This window comes from Neolamprologus brichardi, chromosome 7 (genome assembly GCF_056152115.1).
Source record: "Neolamprologus brichardi isolate AB-2024 chromosome 7, ASM5615211v1, whole genome shotgun sequence".
NCBI lineage: Eukaryota > Metazoa > Chordata > Actinopteri > Cichliformes > Cichlidae > Neolamprologus > Neolamprologus brichardi.
In genome coordinates, this window is record NC_142110.1 from 37,739,244 (window position 1) to 37,764,847 (window position 25,604).

At 38.1% G+C, this 25,604-nt stretch overlaps 1 protein-coding gene across 2 annotated transcripts in view; it reads left to right on the plus strand.

Annotated features, from left to right (window-relative positions):
• Positions 1 to 208: 208 nt before the first annotated feature.
• lrrtm4l1 (leucine rich repeat transmembrane neuronal 4 like 1) overlaps positions 209 to 25,604 on the plus strand; it is a 59,140-nt gene continuing 33,744 nt past the window's right edge. Inside the window, exons 1-2 of one of the 2 annotated variants that reach the window (XR_015719351.1) lie at positions 209 to 755; positions 17,201 to 18,896. Coding sequence is in view for 1 of the 2 variants with exons in the window: in XM_006795628.2 (XP_006795691.1) it covers positions 752 to 755; positions 17,201 to 18,831 (1,635 nt within the window). In the remaining variant the exon portion in view is untranslated. The remainder of the gene's footprint in view (positions 756 to 17,200; positions 18,897 to 25,604) is intronic. The other variant, XM_006795628.2, reaches the window with a different exon arrangement.

Sequence of the window (25,604 nt, forward strand, 5' to 3'; positions counted from 1 at the left end):
GTGGAAGAAGCAGTCGAACCTAAAGAAAAAAAAATAAGAACAAAAGAAAACAAAAATTTCATATATGACCAAAAATATGCCTGCAGCTGTTAAATGCTGCGTCGAACGTGTTCTCCTCTCTCTCTTTTTCTTTCTCCCACATGCGCGAACACACGTTCCCTCGCGCGGCCGTGCGCGCACACGCAAACCTCGCCAAAGCACTGCACAGGAGCCCCCGACAGTGCCCGTGCTTGCTTGTGCTCCGTGCCTAGCGCCTTTGCTGCTCTGCTGGACGATTGCGCAGAGGACACCTGGCGCACAACCGTTCATTGCAAGCGATCCCAGTGGTAAATGCTCGTTTTAACCTCTCAACTTTTGCAGCGTGACTGTTTTGTTTTTTTGGTTGCAGTTTTGTTTTTTTTTCTTTTTTTTTTCTAAAGATACCTGCTCCGAGACCAAGGGTCTATCAGGGTAAAAGAACCCTGTAGAGCCAGGCGTTTGGCTTCCAACTTAGGGCTTAATGACACGGCTATTCGCGACAGGTCTGGAAAGTTGCTTCGTGTGAGGAAGCATGTGCGCAAACTTTAAAAGCTTTTTTATAATCGAGCGACAGTTTTTCAGAATGAAGGCAGGTGAGTCACCCGTGGCGTGAGGGGCGAAAAGAGCTCCTCGGCTCTCCAGGTACTGACAAGAAAAGACAAGAGAGAAGAAGTCGTGATCTGTGCGGTGGATAGCGCTACGGAGGACGGAGGGAACGGACCGATGAGACAATATGGGTAAGTAAGTGGAGAACTGTGTCGTTTTAAAACGATTCCCGCCCTTTGTGAATGTGTAGACGTTTAGGGAAAAAAAAAATCCCCAAGTCTTCTGTGGCATATTAATGCGCAGCAAGCTGGCATCTCCTTTATTTAAGAGCAGGAGACTACTTTTGTCCTATTCGCTCAGAATCTGTGTGAGTACTTGAAAAAAACAGAGGCTTTCGTTTTCTATTTGGGAATTTGAGCAGGGGGGAAAAAAGGAAGGAAGAAACAGACGGGAGAGTTCATGCTTGTGAATATCAAGGCGAGGAGACAGAGAAGACTACTGTCACCTTATTGGTGTGGAAGTGATGTAGCCCTAATCTGAATCAGTCGACGAGACATTGCAACACGAGCTGAAGCTGAACAGCTCATTAACTGTCCTTGATTTTTATGCTGCAATGGCAAGTTTGTTCACCCAATCTGAACCTGAAATGGGCAAAAAAAATGGTGGTGAGATGTGCCTGTTTTCTTTGGCTTCCACCTCATACCCCCTCTTGTTTCTCCTTTCTAAGCACTGACATGTTTTGACTGCCCCTCTTCTCCTGACAGCTCTGGGTACCTACAATCTCATCCCACACTGCCTATCACCTCCTCCATTTTATTGACTGTGGGTGCTCCAAAGCTAAATTCACTCCTCAGCCTTACAAACCCACACTTCTCTTCAGTGTTTCAGGGGATTCTTCGTGTTCTGCAGCTCCAGCACTTTTTTTTTTAAACATATACTTGGGATCCTCAAACAAGTTTTGGGTGTTTGGGATTGTCACTGAATATGCGATGAAATGACGCTGTCACTTTCAAGCAGTCTGGAGCTGCTCAAACGGAAAACCTCATGATGTTTCATGTCATTTCCTTTCAGTGCAACTTTTGTTGTTGAATAGCTCAGTGAAAGACTATTATTCATATCCAGGCATGCACGAGCGCTTACACGCACCGTTGGACCAGAGCATGTGGTGCACTGAAACCTATATGAGTTGTTTTCTTTTTTCCTAACTCTTCCTAACACTGCAGCCACTCTTTTTGTTTGACTTGATTTTCTGTTGGATTTATGCGCCTTTTCTTTGTTTTTATTTTTCTATTACTAAATCTAATGAAAAGCTGAAACAGGCCCAAGGAAAACATGGTGCCTACACATCTGTGCAGAATTGTGGCATTTTCCCAAGTAATGAGGAGCTTAGTGCTGCTAATGAGCACATTTTAATTATGTCATCACAATTACTATAACCCAGAATAAGTGGCTGCATTTGTTAGGATATCCACACTTCTCACTAAAGCGCTCTCTTACATCCCAGTCGCACCCATCACCTTGTTTTCCCTCATTCAGGGGCTGATTAATTAGGGGAAGTTTATGCTGTTGGCAGGGCTGAAGTTTTCTTTGTGAATTCAACAATAAAACTTGGCATTATCTTAATATCATATACAGAAAACTAGCAGCTGAACAGTTTAGCATCAACAGAAGAATGCTCAATTGTCCTCTCATTAATCAATTACTAGCTTGGTCTAACTGTGAATAATTTCCATAACAACTTTCTTCACTGTGCCTGTTTTGCCAGACTGACTCGGCTTCAATGCATTCAATTTGCATTGATAAAAAAAATAGAAATGCAATAAAATGTCACATCTCACATTTTTCTTTTTGACCATTTCATGTTCAAAACTGGTAACAAACAATCAAGTAATATTTTTACAGTGCATAATTGCTCAGTGTGCAATTTCACTGACAGCTAAACAGTGATGGATGTGAACTCCCCTCTCCATGGCCCGAGCAGTGAAACTTGTATTCATCCCACAACAATAAATGACACAAGGAAGCTACATTTTCAGCTCGAAGAGTGAAGCAAGAGTTTCTGTGACACGGCATCTCGGTGTTCACCAGTCTGTCCGTACACACTCGTCTACTGTAGCAGAACTGAGGAGACAAGAGCAACAGAGCCGTTAGACTGAAATAACGTCCCTTATATTCAATAATCCGTCAGTTTCCTCAAGCAGACTGAGACGCTAATTAGTCCATGGAGCACTCTTGAAAAACCTCAACTGAATGTCTTTGAAAACAAAGAAAAAAGAAGAAGTCACCTGTGTGCACAGCTTTTTTTTAAAAATTTCACATTTTAAGGCTTATAATAGTGCAGATAATTAGGAGATCTACTGTTGTTTATAGGTTGCTCTTGGCAGTAAACCATCCACTTTTCTGCAGCTCCTGCAGTCTACTTTTTTTCCTCAGCTTCTTAAATTCATGTTGCCAGTAATACTGCCAAGTTTTAATTAAATCAAATACAGTAAATAAGTTTATGTAAAAGACAAGGTCTCTCTGCCCTATGGATTAAAACTATAACAGAACTTGTTGCAGTTTCCTTTAGACTTTGCACAACTTTATGACTTTTACAAAACCCTGTCTCTACTTTTTAGAAAACGTGAAGACAAAAAGTCCGACTTTGAACAATCTAAACAGTTGTAGCTCTAGCTACTTTAAAACCTGCTGAAGCCACCACTAAGAATTATTCTCATTGTGAGGAATCTTTCCTTATTCTGAGAATGACTGAAAGTCCCCATTAGTCATTTTTTTTTGCTGAGGTTTAGTAATATGTTCTGTACTGCTTCCCACTCGTGCCATCAAACTGTCATAATATAGCAGATTATTTCAGTGTACCTCCAGGTCATTGATTTGAAGGGTTTTTGTCCCTGTTGTTGTGCAGACTGTTGGGCTATTTTGAAAAGCAATGCCTTTTCCATTTTTTTTTCCTTTTCTTGAAATCCTGCAATGACTTCAGCTGTGAATGGCTTTCCCAAACAATGTGTCCCGCACATTGAACTGATACGGTGAAATATGGGCAGACACACAAAACTGAGAACAAAGTCTGGCAGTAAGAAGTGGGAGCTGAGCTTGGAGAAGAAAAAGATTCTGCAGCTAGAGGCATATGATAATGTTTTATGCCACTGAGGTGCATCACGGCCTGAATTTGGTTGTCATGGTTTTACATTTGATTATGCAGGCTTCTTAATATTTTTGGCTTGATTTGCTTTCTTTGCATGTCCACCAGCCTGAGCAACAGAAAAGATAATTAATTATCCAAAATTATTCTGGTCTGCTACGATTCTGCAACTAAAATCACTTGGTAAATAGGAAAGAGATTTGGGTTTTGGTTAAAAGAAACCGCCAATGACATCATCAAACACCTCTTACTCAGTTACCACAGTCATTATTCATGTGGCCACAAGAGGTCACTTGTCAGAAAACTTTAAACATAGTGATTTGAGAAATAAAAACAACATTTCTGTCAAGCTTAAAGGTTCTTTATGCTTGATAGTTAGATGTGACAATATAAGGTTAATTTTCGCTTAAATACTTATTTTCTGTCAGAAGTTGAATATGATAAATGTACTGTCAAACAGTACAGTGAACTCAGTGTGATCTTCGAGGCTAATGATGCAAGCAGCAGGAAATCAAGGCTAGTCAGACCAGGAAATGTTTTTCAAATCCTCTAATTTTCCAGCTTTTGTGAGCCAGTTAAAATGACAGGAGTGGTACTTGTTATGGTCTTCTGTTGCTGTAGCCCATCTGCTTCAGCGTCCAACATGTTGTGAATTCACAAATGCTCTTCTGCACATCTTGGTTGTAATGAGTGGTTATTTCAGTTACTGTTGCCTTCCCACCGGCTCAGAGCAGTCTGGCCATTTTCCTCTGACCTCTGGCATCAACAAGGCATTTTCACCCAGAGAACTGCCTCTCATTGGATATTTTCTCTTTTTCTGATCATTCTCTGTAAACTGTTGATATGGTTGTGTGGAAAAATCCCACCAGACCAGCATACTCAGACCAGCCCATCTGGCACTAACAACCATGCCACATTCAAGGTCACTTAAATCAACTTTATTCCTCATTGTGATGCTGAGTGTGAACTTCAGCAGGTCATCTCAACCATGTCTAGATGCCTAAATAGAGTTGCTACCATGTGATTCTCTGATTAGTTATGTACCTTACAAAAAGTTGAACAGGTGTACCTAGTGTCGTGGCTGCTGAGCATAGATGTGTTTGTCATACATTTTAATTATTGAAGACTGTGTTCTATACTTCTCATTGTATTGAGTTATAATATATATATATTGATACTATAAGTAATGGTTTCTAGCTAATGTATTAGGCAAATCATAACAATATTGTTATTGAAAATTTTTGACTGTGTTCATTTTTTTTCTCTTCCCACAATCCAATTTTCCATCACATTATCTGCTTGCAGTGCTTGCAATCTTCAACTTCATTCAACCTTTTATGGTTATATTTAGACACTCAAAGAGAGTCGTTAAGGTTACGGTGACTTGACAGAGGTGTTTGCTTCAGCTGACTAAAAGCAGTTTTTCTCTAAGCTTAACCAAAGAAATTTCGTTGCCCAAATCACAAACAAAAATCTGGATGAAACCTGTGTCTCTGTTGTTGACTAATGGCGTATCTTCTTAAACTGGCCGCAACTATTATGCATTAGGCAAACGATGAATTCAGTTGTAAAATGCAACTCATTGCACTCCCCGCATGGAAGTACATGACATCACTTTATTCCAGTAATGTCCCCCACACTCCAGACCTGTGCACATGATGACAATTTGTTATGTGAAAGAACCTGCAGTGGTTCTAACTTTGGCAGAGAAAGTGTTAATTTATGTAGTAGCCCATCGCTCATATGACCTGTAAGAGGCTGATTTAGAAATTAGGTTTCCAGGGGCTTTAAAATAATGAAAAGTAATGACCAACACTGTCATTTATTCTGACTACCACAGCATCCCTGTGTATGCTCATCTTCGTGTGTGAAGACACATGAAGAAAAGAAACTGTTCAGATAATATTTATGCCAGTTTTGTGCCTTGGTTATGTTTTATTCAGAGCAATTTGTGCATTTGGTGCTTTATTCTGAAGAATTTCTGCCAGGAGTCTTGATTTTTCAAGTTAGCAAAAGCATTTTGGAAAAAGAAAATGCACCTTGTTTTCAACTATCTATGCTACCTCCTTTTTTCTTTTTCTTTTTAACTGGCTCCAGTGAAAACCAATGTAAGAAGCAGTTAAAATGATGAAGGCAGAATCCACGATCCAGAGTTCAGATATCTAATGCAATATAGCTTTCTCAAAGTAAAATGAGCTGGTTACAGCATAAGCAACAGAAATCATTAAACTGATTATAATGCTCATTGGGACTGACTAATCACTGGCACAAAGTGCTGAATTCTGATTAAACATAAATGTATTTTGCCACAATTTTGGATGAAAGTAACCTGCAATGCTTTCGACCTTTGCTGATTACCAGCATGCCACCACTCTAACGCGCACACATTTGGACACACACACTTATGCATTAACATCATCTCTGTTGTCAATTCCTCAACATTTACAGCAGACGCGCTTTGCAGTGGCCAGCTTAAACGGTTCAGTTTGTGCTGATCTTTTGACATCAGCACTTATATTGATCTGCAGAGCTCTCTGGCTCTCTGCACCGATTTATAAACCAATAAGTTGTGCGTGTGTGTGAGTGTGTAGGCCCATCGGAAAGGCAGGAGCAGTAAAGTTCTTGATATGTACGATGTTATGGGGCTGTGAAGAGTTTCAGCTGTCACTGACAGCCTGAGATGGAAAGCGCTGTGGGTGTAAAGATGGAAGACTTTGTGATATGGCTGATTTATTGGGTGGAACAGTTTGAGAAGCAGCCTGTCTGCCTCATGCAGTTTGATGCTGCCTGGACTTTAGACACAAAGATTTTTCTTTAAATGCTGATTCTTAAAAAATATATAGGTAGGTAAATAAAAGGCAGATCCACCCCAACCAGAACAGTAAATTCCATCATAATATTGGTTCATCCCAAAATCAAATTTATGTAAAAAACTTTCTGGCCCGTAAATCTCTTTATCCATCAAGATTGTTTTGGTGTGAGTTGCCCTATTTTGGATGTATCCACTGTATGAAGATGTCTTCTTTCTTTTAAACATAATCAAACTAAATGGCACTGACCTTGTGATGTGCAATGTGCCAAAAAATACATTTAAAAAAACTCAGCAGCAATATCTCATTGCAGAAGTCATGACCTAGTTACTCCAAGCAATCATACGTAGTGACTTTTTCTGTCTTCCTGACAAACAGTATCTGCCAACCAATAGAAACATTCAGCCAGTTAATATTACTGATATGACAAGGTGGAGATAATAAAGTGGTTACATCGTGTCACATAAACTGGCTGATTTTTGGATTTCTATGTAATGATTACTTAAAGGGAAGTTTTGTGTTTATTTCTTTGGAAGAGCAAATTCAGTTAGTTCCTGTATAGCTAAAAGAAGACAGACAGTTCTACAGCTAGTATTTCCAAACTGGACTAATCGCACCAACGCAATGTAGATGGATAAGTAGCACTAAAGGCCAAAGGAAATAATATGAAAAATCTATTTTGGAGTTAAACGTGCTTATTACTTTATATTGTGCTTTATTATTTGTGAAGAAATTGCACTTAAAATTCTGTGTATCTTTTCAACCAAGGAATTAAACTTCTTCCACTAGACTAGAAAAGATAAAGAGTACAATAGCTAGATAAAATAGCAGATATCAAGGTATAATAAAAACTGTCTGCTGTTTGATAACTTTAATTACACTCCTGCAGCTTCCTGTCTTTCATGGATCTTCGTAAGACACGTCATGTCAGATCAAAACATTGCAACCACCAGATAATTAAAGTTTTAATGGGGATGTTAAACAGTACTCTGACATCTCTTAAATACCACAGATTTCCATCTATTATTCTCGGTTTTCAATATGTCATTTTTGTGATAGTCTGTGATATTCAGAAAAACATAGGCTACTCACACATGCATAAACAGATGTGTATTTATGGATATTCATGTGGCTCAAAGTCACACCAATATCAGGCCAGCAGTATGGCTGAGAGAAAACTGTAGGCACCAGACCAGAATGGGCTGGCTGAAGCTCACTTTAAAAAGTCACATGGCTAAGAGCACTTCCATCCAACTCTTCTCATTAAGACTGGCTTTTTCAAAAGCGGGCAGCTTTCATGGGCACAAAAACCTGGTGGTATAAAAATGTTGACATTCAAAATTACCAATTAGCCCTTTTAAAGGTCTTCCTCTTTGCAAATTAAGAATGTGGTGTGTACAAATACTCTACATTAGGTTGTGACTTGTGTGAGACATCACTTTAGTCGTCATGTTTTCGTTTGCTGGGCTCCTTCGCTTAAATGACATCGGTTAGAGCGCCAGTCTAAACTGTAGTAATGATTATTTAATTGGTCGACACCTCCAAAAAAGAACAACAAGTGAAAGAATTAATTCATTTCCTTTTTAAAACATGATTGCCAATTGACCTGATGTGGTCTGGCAAATTATTTTCAAGAAAATTGAAAATAATGTTTTGTTTTGGTTTTTGTGATGGAAAATGAAATAATTTAAGATTACCTTAACCCTTTAGTTTTAGCTCATGGAAACATAAACAAGATTCATTTATTTTTAAAGAAGTAAGTTCATTGGTAGGATCCTCCCTACACCATGGCCACTTGCTTTAAACCATTTAACTATTTAACATTTTGTATTCATCTAATTTTTGTTCCCTTTTTAAAATTTAATGCAAGGTGAAATCCTCGCATTGCTAGGCAACACGTACCTTTTAGACATGTTTCACACACCCTGGCTCAAAACTCTATCAAATTTGAAAAACCTGAAGTTAATTTTCAGTAATTGTTTGCACATACTCAAATTAAAACAATACAGATCACACCCAGTCTTTCTCCATTCCAGCTGCGATACTGTGGTATTCTTTCTGACACACACAGACATTGTTTCCCCTCTCCTCCCCTGCTTCTATCTGTCAGACAGACATCCAGAGGTGTTAACTTTCTGTCGCACCACCACTTTCCCTGCCACACTTTACTGGCAACTTTATCCAAATGTCTTTATTTTCCGTGGGGTTTCAGTTACATTTACATTCTGCTTTCCCCTGCAGCAGTCCCTTAGACCCACAGCCTCGTTCTTCACTGTAGCTAGCTAAAGAAAAGTCCTCTTTCCTTTTCCTGACATTCTTTGACTAAGCCATGAATTTGCTGTCTTTAACTGCAGGTTAATATTAGCTCTTTCATTTAGGTCTACAAACTGATTCTTGCATCAGTGATCTCTGGTTTTACTGTCTGCCCGTCACAATCAAGAATTCTCAGTGGAAGCAGCATATCCATCGTTAGCCTTTACTTTCAGCACCTCTGCACAGGATTTATAAATAGGTATTGATGTTTATTACAGTTAGTTGTGGATAAATAATAAATGCATAAACAAGGAATTGTTACTCATCCTATTGATCTGGAATATTATATGCTTAAGGGGCATTCACACAGGAGGCGTGTTGGCCTTTGGTTGCCTGGAATGTCACTACAGGCTCCAGTTGCCTAGGTAACCCTAATATATGTTGATTAACAGTGGCTTTCCCTCCCATTGGTAGTCACTTTAATTGCTCACCCCAAAATTGAGAAAAGTTTCACTTGGAACCTGCCTACTTGATGCTGACAGCAGTTATTTTGACTGTCGTGTGTTCTGTGTTCTTTGGTTGCCAACAAGTGACTTCAGTTTCTTTAGATTTAGAAAATCCTGATTACAAAATTAGGTCTTGAAGAGTTAATCTATAGGCGTGCCTATCGGCAAATTACATATTTTGTATTGTCATATTTAAAGAGGCATAAACACAATCCCATGCAGCAACAGGTTTCTTTCTTTTTTTTTTTTAATTTTATGACAAGAACTGCCTAAGCTTTCCTGAATTCACAAACCTTTTATAACTTTATAACAGTGCGTAGAGTAGTATAAGCAGTAGTATAAGCAACAGATTATCAAAATCAAAATTATTCAGTCATGCTCCCAAAACAGTTGAATTCTCTGAAATTTACTTGACAAATAGCCAACCAACCCACCAACTGAGTATCATATCAGGCACTTTTTTCCCTGTTTGAAGCAACTGATGCAAGAGTGCATTGAAGAGCACTTTTATCTATTCCCTGTCCAATTCTACATTTGTGAAGGGCGGTGCAAATGTAGCTTACTTTTGTTTTGGGTTAACGTGCATAACTTTAAAACCCTGAATGCATACTGCTTTTGTTAAGTTACCAAGATGTTGAATTTATCTTTCCTTTTTTATACACACTTGTTCACATGGCCACTAGAAGTAAGTTCACTTTTAAGATGTGACTATATCTTATAATAACAGATTTCATTGTTATTATATATGAAATTCCAGTTCAGCAGAAAAGTAGAAATGGAGAAGATCTCGAAGACAAAGAAGCCTTTCAGATGACACTTTGCATCTGCTGGGCAGAATGGCAAAGCATACCCTCAAACAACTGTACAGAGTGGATGCACAAATGGGGTCTACGTGGAACACTCATCAGTCTTCACCCTTATTTATCAAGTTAATGACATAAAAGTTAATTAACATTTGGCTAATTCTTTGCTGCAGTGGTTGCACTTCTTTTCTATTTGCCAGAACTCTATGCCTCTTTTCCTAGTGAAGGTTCCAGCAAGAGCAGCTCTGTCTGTCTTCATTTCCCCATTTAACTGCTATGCTTGAGTAGGTCGTGGACTCAATAGACCTCGGTTACTACGTCTCCCACAAATCCAGACAGAATAACTGAGCTCACAGAATTGACTGCTCATTTCATTTAAAATTTTAATGGATGCTGCCCCATTTAAGCTGTATTTTTCTATTACTGCTATTAAGCTCCACTTTTACATATATTTTGCTCACCATATGCAGTGTATTGTGTATGTAGGACTGGCTGCTCGTCTGTATGCACGTATGTGCAGCTCCAGTAGTAGTAAAATAAGCTTTTATCATAAATCAGCTGTTTTATACTGCTTCATGCTTTCGCTGTGAGTTGAAATTACAGCTGACTCCAATTTTCAAATTAATGGCCGTAAAATAATGGGTTTTAAGTGTGTAAAAGGTACTTCATTTCAATATTGTAATGCCACTGTGTCCAATTAATCACAATTGCATGATAGGCCCCGTGACTGGTAATATGTCACGTTCTTCTGTCCTCTGGAAGTATTTTTAATTCTATGTGCCTTAAATCTGAGTGAACACACTCAATAGTGTAATATATCACACATGCTGTAGTACCCTACAGTTTTGCTTGCCTAAGCTCAATCACACATCATACACTTTAAAATTCTTGGATGCTGTGTCAGAACAGAAGTGTCAGGTAAAAAAAGGATGCACAGGAAGTAGGACTGGGAGAAGCTTTAGGTTATGCAAAAATACAGATTAGAATGTATTATACTCTTTTATTTCTAGACTAAAGCCTCATATTGGGATCTGTATTTCTCACAGTCACATTCTATCTTTATTTAGTTTAGTATGTTGGCATGTTTACAGAGAAGAAAGAAAGAGAAGGTGACAATTAAGCCTATAGTGTAGACGGTCTTCTATTTTCCAATTTAAAACAGGCACAGCTGCAGTGAATGTTTAAATATAAAAAGCTAACTATACTTTTCTGCCAGTCAGTAACCTTTAAAAGCCACCTCATACACCCCTCCTTTTAATGTGTATTATCTTTTATATGGTAGAACATTTAATAAGAAATATTTAGGTTTTTTTTTCTTTTTTTCTCCACACTTTCATTTCTTTGAAGTGCCCCAGCATGTGGCCTGTTGCAGCATGTAGCGCTATTGGCCAACCCACTTGGGCACTCTGGGTAATAGCCTTTGCATCAGTGCCTGAGCACTGTGCATTCAAATGAAATATCAACTTGTCTCACCGCCAAGGAAGATGACAGCTGACTCTGCTGGGCCTGCCAGAGACCACTCTGTCCTGGGGGGAGGGGCAGTGTCACTTTTATGGGATTTCGGAAAGGTTGCCACTGGAACCTGGCCTTGGGTGAGGTAATTGGAGAAAATATATATTTTAGGATATTGTGTAATAACTTTTGCTTTTTTTGCATTTGAAGCCCATTTCAGCTGACATTTAGTGTGCGCATTTGAGTGTAACTTCAGCAAATTACCTCTGTTCAGGACGTTGTTGAGCCCCAGGGATACCGGAGCACAGAACCTGTTTCTTAATTAATATTTATGGTCTTCAATTGCATTTTCTTCAGCTGCAAATTGTGTTGAAACATTTGTTGCTGCACAAAATAAAAGAAAGTCTGCTCTACTTGTCTCCTACATACTTGACTTAGAGTACAATTCCATCTTATAAGAAATCTGTTTTTAAAACCTTTTATTGCTATTGCAAGAAATCTTTAAATGAAATGCTAAACTAATAAAGGTGGTGTTAAATTTGGTATGGGTTTAGTCTTTTAGAAATTTTTGACACTGTCCCATCTGTTTTTTAAAATTATGTTAAAATTATATTTGTATCTAGTTTGGTTGCTGAAACATTTTCTGTTATGTACATGTTGAGAGTCATTGTGTACATTGAGTACATAGGAAATCTAATCTAGATTATCCTTACTGAATCAGTAAACTGGGTTACTTAATGCATTCACTAAAATATATAATATATTTTGTGGTAGAAGACTACTACTATTTTACTACTACTCCAGCTTGACCAATCATCGGCTTTATATTGATTTAAATTTAGATGTACCCACAGGTCATTGGAAATAAAACCGTTCATCTGTTTATCTTTCTCTGACCTTTGAATTTAGTCTTTATGTGTTGACAAAAAGTACAATGAGATTTACCGTTGTTCTCATTTTCAAGGTCACTTTTGATTTTTCTTTAAGACTTGTGGTAGTCATTAATGTATAATTCTTTTTAAAACGAATACTAAGAGAAAATTAACTTCAAATAAAAGCTAAAGGGTGAAATACACTTTACAAGGCTGTTACATAGGTTATAAGAAGACATTTGCACAAAGTTTAATACAAATCTTTTCTGGCTTATAGGGATTTGTACAGAATCTGATCTGATATTGTCTGTAGTGATGTCACTTGTTGCCTGGAGACTTCCGTTCAATAAACACCTTCTACTGCTCTTTGTACTTAATGTAAAATAGGTGGTAGTGACAAACTGGAGCTTAATGCAATGTTGGTGTTGCTGCACTATGCTGGTTTTGTTGAAATCTCCAAGATGTTAAATCTACAAGATATGAAATCTTTAAAACCCTCCGGCTCTGATTGGTCACGCTCTACTGAGAAGAAGGAGCCTTGCTGCTGGAAAGTTGTAGCTTACCACAAATCCCATATCAAATCTGATCTGCAGGGGAATGGATTTAATATCAACCTGTGGCAGCTCTATTTTATTTAAGCTGTATTTAGATAAAGGTTGTAACTTTATGATTTTCTATGATTTTTAATATTTTGGTTGTTGTTGTTGTTTTTTTACTTTAATAATGACACAAACACAGCTATATTGAAAGACGCATTTTATATTATTAAGTAATTTATTTGTAATAGTTATCATAGGTATATTTACTTATGCCCTGGTGTACATCTAATACATGAAATCAATGGAAACCTAGTGACTGCCTGCACGTAGCACCCCATTTAATTTCTGATTAATGAAACTGTACTGAGAGTAAACATTTCTCTTCATTGTATTCTATAAAGCCTCTCATGGGAACCTAGCGCACACATGTCCAAGGGGCTTTTATTACTATTCTCTCTATGCAGAAATCCATGCTGAACCATTGTGTGCTAATTAAAGATGCTGTCATGCGTAGGCGTCTATGAGCCCAGTGGCACATTATTGTGGCTGCATAGCTTTGAGTTTTCTGTCATCTAATAACCTCCTCTTGTTTTTTTCACATTTTGCTATTCTTTTTTTAGGAGTACATGCACATGAAATCACAGATGTAGTTTTAGTGATATGACATTGTGAGGTTGCCCTGGGGGTTTGCAACACAGCCGATGTTCCAATGGGATTATCTTTTAGGGAAAACTGATGGCTGCGTGTAGTGCAACGAATGCTTGGAGAGTTCACAAAGTAGTTACAGGAGGTGATGGAAGTGCCACTGCATCTTTTGCTTCAAGGGTTAGAATGATTTATTTATAAAACTATTATTTTTTGTTGAATTTATCTTGACTTATTTTCATGCACTCATTTGCTTCCGTTTATTTCCCCCAATAACCTGCTGTACAGTTCAGAAAATAGCTTTATTCTTGAAATTTATTTACATATGTTTTGCTATTTTATGATATAATTAAATGTAAAGTTGAGTGCTGAACTGAATTTGTATGCCTGTCTGGATCATAGCAGGATATATAAGAAATCTGAAAAGTATTATTTTGGATGATTTTCCTTTTAACAGTCACATAACTCATTAAACACAGGGGAAGGCTGGATGAGATGCTGAAACCAGATAAGTTACTTCAAAGAAAATCTGTACCTCCTATCTCTCAAGATGCAGATTAATGATTTCTTGACATTTTGTATTATTCTGATAACACACACTTTCTCAAAGTTGGTGTGTGCACTCCCAGTGGCCACAAAGTAATTGTTGTTGGAACACATTAAGTTAGAAATCGTGTCCTCTAATGCATACACTGATGCATAGACTAATTCATGTTCACAGGAGCTGTCGACCAGGTTACCCAATGTAGTTTCCATTCATCTTTCTTTATTGAATGTAATTGAATAATGTAAAATAATAATAATAATAATAATAATAATAATAATAATAATAATGTATTCTGATTCTTCTATTATAATTCCTCCAAGGAAGGCATGGCAAAAACTGCTAAAACACTGCAAATTTAAAACAGCACTGATTCAGGAAGCGTACAGGAGTAAATCAAATCACTGGTTAAATGTAATTTCCACAAAGGTCAAAAGTTACCTGCCAGTGTTGAAGTATAGCATAGCTGCATTTTGCAGTTTGTGGTGGCAGCTCATGTATGACATTGGATGTTTGTTGCCCATTTTAGCATGAAATTGTCACTGTGCTGTATGACAACCCCTAAGTTGTGGATTAATGATGCATACTAATATTTTCTGCATACCATTTTCTGCACAGGGGAAGAATTGCCTTTTATTTTCTTACTTTGCAGCTTACAGCAGCAGGTTAGTATAGAGAAAGTGCAAGAGTTAAACTGTACAAAAATTGGATATTCTGAAGCTAGTAATAAACAATTATTTGTTCAGCATCTTTTTAGTTTCATTAATGTAACACTAAATCATTCAGGACAGTTTACACAGTACGAAAGAGACCTTGGAGTGTTGTAGAGGAAAACCCTGTGATCTTTCCATGAGTAAGCAATTGATAATTGTGAGGAGTAAAAAGACCCATTTAACAAGAAGAAACATTGGGCAGCACCAAACTCGGGGAGGACAGCTTTTGACTCACCTGGGTGGGGTGAGAGGGGAGCAAAGAGGGGAAAAAAGGTTGATCATTAAGAGATAGCAGACACTGAGCAGGCTGTTGGGGCCAGTAACTACAGAACAAGACATGTACAGCTCTGGAACCAGAGATACGGGCAGAAAGGTACAAGAAGAAAGAGGACAGAGAGGAAAGGGCACAAACTGCAGGAGAGAGAATATCACAAAGTTAATTAAATGTAAAAGTGAAGTCTAAAGTGTGGAGAGTAGAGGAGAATTACTTAGAACATTATGGGAGGTCCCCATAGCAGCCTGAGCTTATAACGATATTATGATATTACTAAAGGATGACACAGGGATTACAAAAGTCCACCTTAGACATGCCAAACAATACTTTTTCACCATTACTGTGATACAGGATGTGCTCAATTTTGACAGCACTGGATAGCTTGAAGTTCTAGAGACTTCAGTTATGTGTGGATACGGATATGCAGTCAGGCCCCTTAGTATTTGGACAGTAAGGTGTTTTTTTTTTTTTTTTTCTACTTTTGTAAATCACACAGGGTTTTAAAATCAATCAAGATTTTATTGAACTGCAGACCTTCAGGTTTAATTCAAAGAATTTACCAAAAGGAATGCATTGTTGTTGTTGTACTTGTTGATATGATATATGTTTATCTTTAATGATGTTGGTCCATCTGTCTGTCCTCAACATTCTGGAAAGAAATAATCTCAAAACTTATGTTCAACGAACAATCCCATCTTATAACTCAGACTCAGAATGTGTTAGGACAGTGATACATCTTTAAACATATTCGCACTACAGCCGAATCTGAAATCAAGGTCTGCCTGTCAGCATTGATATGAAGGTGTGTTTACATAATTTGAGTGGTGTGGACTTGTTTTGGTTGTCTTGCTGAATGTCCAAAAAATGTAGAGCAATGCGGGAAAAAATGTGCCAAGATCTAAGATCAGCTTTAAAACTTGGACAATCGCTGCATTTGCATGGCAGATGAGGCTGCCACTGAAGCAACAGGCAGCAGTTGTGCTAAGGCCATGTTGATAGGCTGCACAAGGTCTTAAGGTCCTATATAAAAGATCTGAGATACTATAGTCTAACGCAGGGGTGGGCAACTCCAGGCCTTGAGGGCCAGTGTCCTGCAGGTTTTAGATATCACCCTGGGTCAACACACCTGAATTAAATGATTAGTTCATTACCAGGGCTTTGGAGAACTTCAAGACATGTTCAGGAGGTAGCCATTTGAATCAGCTGTGTTGGATCAAGGACGCATCTAAAACCTGCAGGACACTGGCCCTCAAGGCCTGGAGTTGTCCACTCCTGGTCTAATGGTATTGTAAATGATTCACAGAGCCCATTGACAGAACAAATGTCATGTAGGGTATATGAAATCATGGAAGCTTTTTTACTCAAAACAACTTGATGAGGGCTAATACTTAATCTGAGAAAATATCTCTTTTACATCATCCTGTAAACCTAAAATGCTGCACATTTAAGCAGTAGGTCTTGTGGTTACTTAATCAGATGTGTATATTTTTTATCATGCTGTTATCATCCTTGAGAAGTCTGTTCAGAATATTCATTTATGAGGAGAACTATATGTCAGTTAGTGTATTTCTTTTAGGAAACCATTGGCATGACCGGTTGGTTACGTAGAACCACTGTCCCAACTGTGTGTTAGGGCATGACATGACTGGCGGGTTTTTGTAAATATGATTCTTTTCATGACATAATGTAAAGAAAAATAATGTGAAGATAAGTCATAAAGATACTTAAATAAGGACCAATCTCAACAGAAACAGAAAAGTACCACTGCTGAATGATAAACTATTTAGATCACTAAAGAAATAATTTAAAACCCACTATTAAAAAAACCATTATATTTGCCAGTCTCGAATTTTGAGATCTTTGTAGAAGAGATTTTATATTTAAGTCGTTTTCAATGCATGTATAAAGCTGTTGTTGCACCAGCCCAAGCAACACATTGCTGACTTTGCATGTTAAATCAGTAATAATACTTCTTAGTCCTTTTTGTTTGACAGCATGAATATTTTGAAATTGTAAAGATAACTTGATCACCATTCAAATCTTTACGTTTTTCTCTGTATCTCTTTCTCATAATGTTTTGTAGGTCCATTGCTGTGTGATGGACGACTGACACACCTCCTCTTCCCTTTGCTTCTTCTCTTGCGGGCTCCCCTGTTATTCAGTTTTGGTGAGCGAACATGCCCTAATAGCTGCCGATGTGAGGGAAAAACTGTCCATTGTGATTCATCTGGATTTTTAGATGTTCCAGAAAACATCTCAGTAGGCTGCCAGGGCCTTTCCCTGCGATACAATGAACTGCATACGCTGCTACCATATCAGTTTGCTCACCTCAGCCAGCTTCTCTGGATCTACTTAGACCACAATCAGATTTCAGTTGTTGACAGTCGAGCGTTCCAGGGGGTCCGCAGACTCAAAGAGCTCATACTGAGCTCCAACAGGATTACAGCCCTACACAATTCAACATTTCATGGAATTCCAAATCTTCGAAGTCTGGACTTGTCCTACAACAAATTAGAAAACCTACAGCCAGGTCAATTCCATGGCTTACGAAAGCTACAAAACCTTCACCTACGCTCCAATGGTCTCTCCAACATCCCAATTCGAGCATTTCTGGAGTGTCGAAGTTTGGAGTTTCTGGATTTGGGTTACAATCGAATCAAAGCTCTTACCCGCACAACTTTTCTGGGTCTACAGAAGCTGATGGAGTTACATCTGGAACATAACCAATTCTCTCGGATCAACTTTTTTTTGTTTCCACGTTTAGCCAACCTAAGATCACTTTATCTGCAGTGGAATCGAATTAGGGTGGTCAACCAGGGTCTGCCATGGACATGGTATACACTGCAGAAACTTGATCTGTCTGGAAATGAAATTCAGACTCTGGACCCAGCTGTGTTTCACTGCTTGCCCAACCTGCAAGTCTTAAACCTGGAATCCAACAAGCTGTCCAATGTGTCTCAGGAGGCAGTGTCAGCGTGGATCTCACTGACCTCAATAAGTCTTGCTGGCAATATCTGGGATTGTGGAACTGGGATATGCCCACTTGTTGCTTGGTTGAGAAATTTTCGGGGTAGTAAAGACACAACAATGATATGCAGCAGCCCAAAGTATCTCCAGGGAGAAAAAGTCATGGATGCTACAAGGAGCCATGGTATTTGTGAGGAAACCGATTACATTCTGACTGAAACACCTTCACCAACATCAGAGCTCATTTCGGAAGCCACTGCCGAACCAACCTTTGGCCCCACAAGTGGCATTCCACCTATGCCACCGACCAGTACCTTTGGTCCTCTCCCACCATTTAGACCTCGACCCATTCCTCATCCTACCTTTCCCGGGCATATGAGCAAAGATCCCAGAGACTCAGTGGTTCGCCCTCGACCCACTCACATACCACCCCCAGAGATAGAGCACATGACTCTGCACAAAGTGGTTGTGGGCAGCGTAGCACTCTTCTTCACCATGTCGTTAATCTTGACAGTTTTTTATGTTTTGTGGCGGCGCTACCCAGGTGCAACCAGGTTGCTGCAGCAGAGATCCATGGTGGGACGGAAGCGTCGCAAAAAGAGTCCAGAGCCAGAACAGAACCTCAGCTCCCAGCTCCAAGAGTATTACATGAGCTACAATCCTGCTGCAACACCGGAAGCATTGGAGGTGCTAGGCAATGGCACTGGTTCCTGCACTTGCACAATTTCTGGCTCCAGGGAGTGTGAGGTATGATCGATCGCATCAGCCTAAAAATAAAAAATCAAAATCAAAATACAAGACCCAACAGAGAGGTAAATCCTTTATCAAGTATGTACTGTAAGAACACTAATCACAGTTAAGCACCCTTAACTCTTCATTTAAAGCACGCTTGACTCCAAATGTTAGATGTCTCCAATTATTCCAGTTTTTTATTTTGAAACCAACTCTAAAGGGGAAAATACAAAAAGCTAATCTGATCAAGGAAAAGAAATCTACATCATGGTCTCAGAGGACTGCATTAACACAATAATTAATGCATGCATAATTTTTTGTTCTCTGAATTATATTGGTTATGGCTTTAATTACCATTCTTTTGGTTGGAATTTATCTTTATATCACTTGTTATCTGGATGATCTTTTCAAAGCTACCCTTTTGAAAATGTTCTTCATGGTATATAGACTTGAAAGCACAGGGAATAATTGGAAACTGTCTAACTAATTTGTAGACACTACTCTACATTAGCATTGCATGGCTTAGATGTTTTAAAGCTTTTTTGGTTTGCGTGTTTGGAGGAGTGAGAATGATGTGTTTGTGTGTGCGTGTGTGTGGACTAATGCATAAATGTGTGCCTACATAATTAATTTTTGTAATGAAAAATGCCAAATATACTATATTTAGCATCTATTAAGGTAAAATCCCAGGGTCTACGAAGTGCAATGCTGTTAAGTAAGAATTTGGTAGTTTTGCTGTCACAAAGTGAGAGCAGCTGATCAATACTAGATAGAACATAAAGTTCAAATATATTGCCTATCGTCAGCTGAACATCCATTATAGATGTCTAAAGTTGATGATCTGCACTGAGTGTGTCTGGCACACTGTATGCCTCCTCACTTGAGGAAATTTATGTTAATCTGCATAGAGGGGAGGCACTATGGTAATCCCAAAGCTTATGATATGGCTTAAATGAGGATCCCTCTGCTCTTGTAAGGAGTGAATGTATAAACCATTGTAATTACAACCACCAACATGAAAATATGTCTAATTTTGGGACAAAAATTTTACCTTTCAAAATAATGACTGCACACCTGTGTGTTTTTCACCAATGGGCCCAAGATAGTTTAAGTAAATTAAAATACTTAAAATATTTTTGTCTAAATATTTTATTTTAAATGTGATTGATTTCAATTAAATTGAAAAAAGGGGAAATTGGAGGATACAATACATCAAATAATAGTTTTTTCTCTAGTTATCCTAACTCATATTCAAACTTTGTGGGTTCTAATGTGAAAGAGGCTCACTGAGCAAAATGTTTAATTTTGAAATTTAAATTGTTAGGTACTATTCGTTTTTACTTAAACTATAAACTTAATTTTCTCACATTGTGAAGTTGTAATATAATAAGTAAATGTCAGTAAGAAAAAATTTTTTTTTCCTTCCCTGTAGGTGAAGTCAGCATTACAGCAGTGGGGAGGTCGAATGAATTAAAGCAAGTCAACCAAATCACCTAATCAAATCAGCCTGTTCCATATACTCTAAGTCGTAACTCACTTGATATTGACAATGGAGCAGGTCCAGCTTTTAACAATTTACATCAACTGTAAAATTGTTTTCAATCTCCTACTTGCAGTTATAGCAGTATTTTTATTCCAGTTTTCCTCGAGGCATGTGTTTACAAGGACATATTGACAGTTACAATGGTAGCTGGTTTGCTTTCATGATTCACTTTCATGATATTAGACTATTGTAGAGTTCAGTCATAATGCACTGCATTATGATCGAATGGATCATGTCAGCAGTAAAGATAAAGAGAAATGTACTAGGATTAAATTGATTTCAAGTCCTCCCAAGGATAAAAAAAATGGTGTGTGTTAAAATCACATGTACTTATATACAGAATAAACAAATGGCGATCAGTTTCATGCATAGATTTTTGTGAGCAAAGCAGCTAATCAAGCAGTCAGACTTCAAGGATGAATGAAGGAGCACTTCAAAGATGCAGTCCAGTGGTTAAGGGGTGAAACTAATGTCAAATCTAAAGCCAATTAGGATGCTATTCATCCAGAGGGTTATGGCTTCTTTCAAAAATTCTCCACTTCCCCTTTGGTGCTTATTCAGTTTCAATTACAAGTTGTCTTGGTGGCATAGAGGAGGTGTTTTGATATCTCTTTCCCAAAGCTTGTAATATTTGCTGAAGAAATCTCAATTTTGTGCGCATCTTGAATGGATGTTTGCCCCTAAACTTTACTAGTACCCCAAAACTACGCCAATTGAAAACTCTTAAAAGAAACATACCTTTGCTTTTGTAAATAGAGAATCAGATGCCTGATTACGCCTGGGTTTGACCAATACTAATCTACCCTCCAGAGATCAAAAACACAGCTGTACATAGCTTTTCTCTGCTCTGAATAAATGAATCTGGGGCTCATCAGTTGCAAATAAAAACCAGCCAATAAAAGGTATCTTGCTCACTTGCATACTATGAAGGTTTTTTAAGCATTGCTTACCCTGCTACAAGACCAAGCATCCAACACACATTTACGCTGAACAAAGGACATTATGTTAAATTTACATATCTTTAGGCCGGTTTTATTCAGTGGAGTATTTGGGGGTTTTTTTCTGAACAAGGATGTTATTAACTTTTCACTGTAGAGAATAATGTGGGAAAACATAATGTTGTGCAAACTCAGTTAATAAAGTTAATTCTCACTTTCAAAATCCTACTTGGAATTTGGTAAAAAGCATTTAGATTAATAGTTTGTTGGGCTTTTTTTCATTGTTTTGTTTTTATAGATGTATGCAAATTCCAAAGAAGTCCATAACATCAGAGTTAGGTTCTTTGTAAAGAATTGAAAAAAATGAATGTCTTTTAAAGATAAAAAAGTATTGTATACTTCATTTGAAAAGATTAAGAGACCCATATTTGTACAGAGTCTTGTGACTGCTGTGTTAGTCACCAGCACACAGCTTGACTCCAGTTTGATACAAACAAAAGCAATGCTCTGATTCTCTCTTTTGACTGCAAATATTTCTGTAGCAATCAGTGTCAGTGTAAGCATTGTTTCTCTACACATAACCATAATCCAAATCTCATCATCTCAAAAACAATCTTTCCTTTTCAACATCACTGACGGTGTCTACAGTAGTTTGCTTGGGGGCGTTCTACACTGTTGCCTATTTCAGGCGTTTAATAATTGAGAAGCTGGTGTCAGCCTGGTTTAGTTTGATGAAAGTGCCATCTTACTGGCTGTGCCTTTCATTACGGCTGTGTGCAGCGCCAGCAGTCCCTTTTGGGTGGCAATGGGGACGAACAAAAGCTAGCACAACACATTTACTCTGGTGTGGCTAGAATTCGGTGAGGTATTCTGACTGACACGGCATGGCATCAGAGCCTAGCTGGAGACAAGTTGATGTCTTTTTTTACTTACATCCTAAAGATTTTGAGGCAAGAAACTCAACACTTAAAAGTCTGTGCAGCTCCAGAGGTTTGTTTTTCTTTGGGGGGAGAGGGGGTCACAGGTTGAGGTTAGCTGTAGTTATGCATGGCGTTTGCTGAGATCACCAAAATGGATCAGTAATAAACCATGTACAGAATTCAAATATGGGCAGGTCTCTCATGTAGGAGTTGTGGAAAATTTACATCTATGGGAAAAAAAAAACAGCTTTAGACGTGGTGCCTAAATGATAGCAAGCATTACCACAAATAGAAATGAAACACGGCTTATTTCAGGAAGCTCATATGTGTGGGTATACTCTGCTATTCAAGATTCACAACTATCATCCTATTTATCTTATTAAAACTTCCCTTGAAGCTTTAATAAGCCCTGGTAGGCCTCATTGTTTCTGTACCAAAATAGTGATGTTCATGAATCTTCAAAATAGTGAATGCTGAAGTTTAATTTACATAATAGCATTACATTAACAGGCGGCATGAAGTTTAAAGCATAAATGGGTGACTCTTTTAAATATTAGAATGATAATCTTTGCCTTCTGATTCATTTTGTTGCTGATCACATTCGGTTGGCAACACAGTGCTGTATTTCACTGTAGATGGGTTCAGCTACTTTGAAATATTGTAAAAAGTCTAGGCTATGGAATAAAATGGAATAGTCTTTGTTATAACACTGAATATGTTTCAATCACATTTTTATATTTCTAAAATTATTTTCTAAACCCTTGGAATGCCTTTTAAATAATGAAAAATGATACCCCAGTTAATACACAATTTATTATAATTACTTAAACTGAAAAAATAAATCAATGTCATTTAAGAAATATATTTTTTCTGTCAGCAGTAAAGCAACTATTAACTAAAGTTTAATTAACTATCAGTTTATATTTTATTAACAAATTCTGTTATAAAGTGATATTGTGAAAGGTCAATTATACATATTTTGACATACAATGATAAGAAAAGGATAGTAGTAAAACATACAGTTGTGGACAGCACGAGTATGGTTGCAGTGTGAGCATTACACCATGCTGCTCAGCTCTGTGGCTATAATATAGCAGTACACAGTTTTAACTCATTGTATTCAGTTTTGGTGTTGATAAAGTTGACAATTCTCCCCAGACAATGACATTCACAGACTCTGTGTGTGAGCTATGATAACAGGCGGATTGGTTCATCTTCTGTTTATTTATTTAAATTTTTTTAAAAGATGTTTTTGCTGCATTTCAACAACCATTCACTTTTTAAGACTTCAAAGCATAAATTAACTTCATCTTGGGCTTGTTTGTGATCCTCCTACATGTTGACAGATTATTGAATAGTACAAATTGTTACACATACCTATAGGGCAGTTAAAATAAATAATACTGGGATGCATATTTTGATCTTAAGAGCCCATGTATACATACATGTATTTTTGGTAAGCAGTTGTAATGATTTTAATGTTGTACTGTATTGGTGTTGTATGTGTGTGGAAAGGCAATCATATGTGTTTAAAATACTGTTATAATAGCACGCTTTGACATGAACAGTCACTAAAATAGTTTAAGAAATCAACATGAGGTGAGTGATGTTTGATTGTCCCATTGGAGAAAACGGAAAAGTAGATTTGGCAGTTCCTTCTCTCATTGGTCTTTCCTCAAGCGATCCCTGCTTCTGGGAGATACTGTGCTGGTATCCTACCCCACCCTTTACCTTAACATGGCTTTGAAGAGAGGCGGATGTCACACAGTCAGCCCCAGCGTACACTTTGCATGTCCCCTGGCTAATTTCCCCTCTAGTCTCGTTCCACTTGACAGGCGTTCTTCCAAAAACCATTTAGAAGAACACTTTCATTTTCCGCTCTCTCTCCCCTTTACCTCATCAGCTCTAAGGAACCATTAAGAGCTTAAGTGCAAGCAGGCATACACTGCTGAGAAAGATCTCAATGAATATACAGTAAGTCTCACACCCCTGATTCCAGTTTAGTCATTTGCTCCCTCCTGCCCCTCCTGCCCCAAATTCTCCCTTGCAGGCACTAAAACAGCTTTTAATATGTGCATCATGCAATCCTCTCTGGTCTTACATTATTAAATTCATCATTTCTGTGATTGAGCAAGATAGAGTTTAAAGTAACTGAATTATTAAGAGGTTTTTTTGGTCTATAGTAAGCTTTCTGTCTTGTTTTCTCTTGTTTTTTAAACTTTCTGTTTCTTATGCTCCAGAGAGCAAGATCCTGCTGCTCCTGTCAGCCAATAACTGAACCTCTTTTAATGGAAACGGAGGGCTAATGAGGGAGCGATATATATTTCTGGCTGCACAGCCCAAGTATTTTTCCAGTTGACATAACAGAGAAAAGCTGCAAAACATCTTACTTTATCATCATTGAAAATGGCGGACAGTTGGAACAGCTGCTTGTATGACAATGCCAAGAAGTCCCTTGGTGAGAAGTATTTCCACTTCTTCGGTGCAACAAACCTCTTAGCCCTCTCAGAGGGACAATTTCATGCCCTCTTCCCTCGATTGCTGGGTCATCCTCAAAAGAACTCCCAGGAAGGTTGTGCTGGATGATGATGCATGTACTAAAATGTTGTCGACGTGATTCTGCACCCTAGGCACTCCCTCCTATCTCACATGAAGAGATGCAGTCATACATACACAACACAAACCCCGGTGAGTGGTGTATTCTTAGCAGCTTCTGGAGCCTGATTTGGCCCTGGAGCTAAGACAAATAAGGATCTTCTGTTTTACTGGATATCACACCAAAAACAGAGAGGAGATTCTATAGTATATTTTTTTTGAACAGTTTTTAGACTGAAAAGGGGAAAACAGCTCAGTGGCACCTTATATAAAAGATCCACCTCCGCGTTTGCCCTAAATTGAATTTTCTAATCTGCTACCTGCCCCCCTCCTCTCCCTTCTTCTTGCCGTTGGCTTTGGCAGCCACTGTATACTTCATCCTCAGATAACAGTAGCGTCAACCCACCCACCTCACTTGTTCTGTCAAAAACACACAAACATCTTGTTTTGTTTCAGTCTTAATAACTGCAAAGCTGGCACATGTACACACACGTACTAAAATGTGCAGATACAAAAATGAGAATAAGGATAACTCACTATGTCATCACATTCACTGCAGAGGCAGGTCGAAAAAGATGTTAACATATATAACTAGACACACTGACACAGGTAAATTGTGTAGTAATTATGCATTTAATGTGAATAAAGCAACTGACAAATGTAGCAAGGATAAAGAAAATAAAGGTAGGAAAAAAAAAAAGGTAAGGAACTTGCAAGAAATGTTTCTGGCCATTCTTGAACTGTAATAGTCTACAGCAGGCAGTCTTGGCATATTAAACACCTAGATGTCTG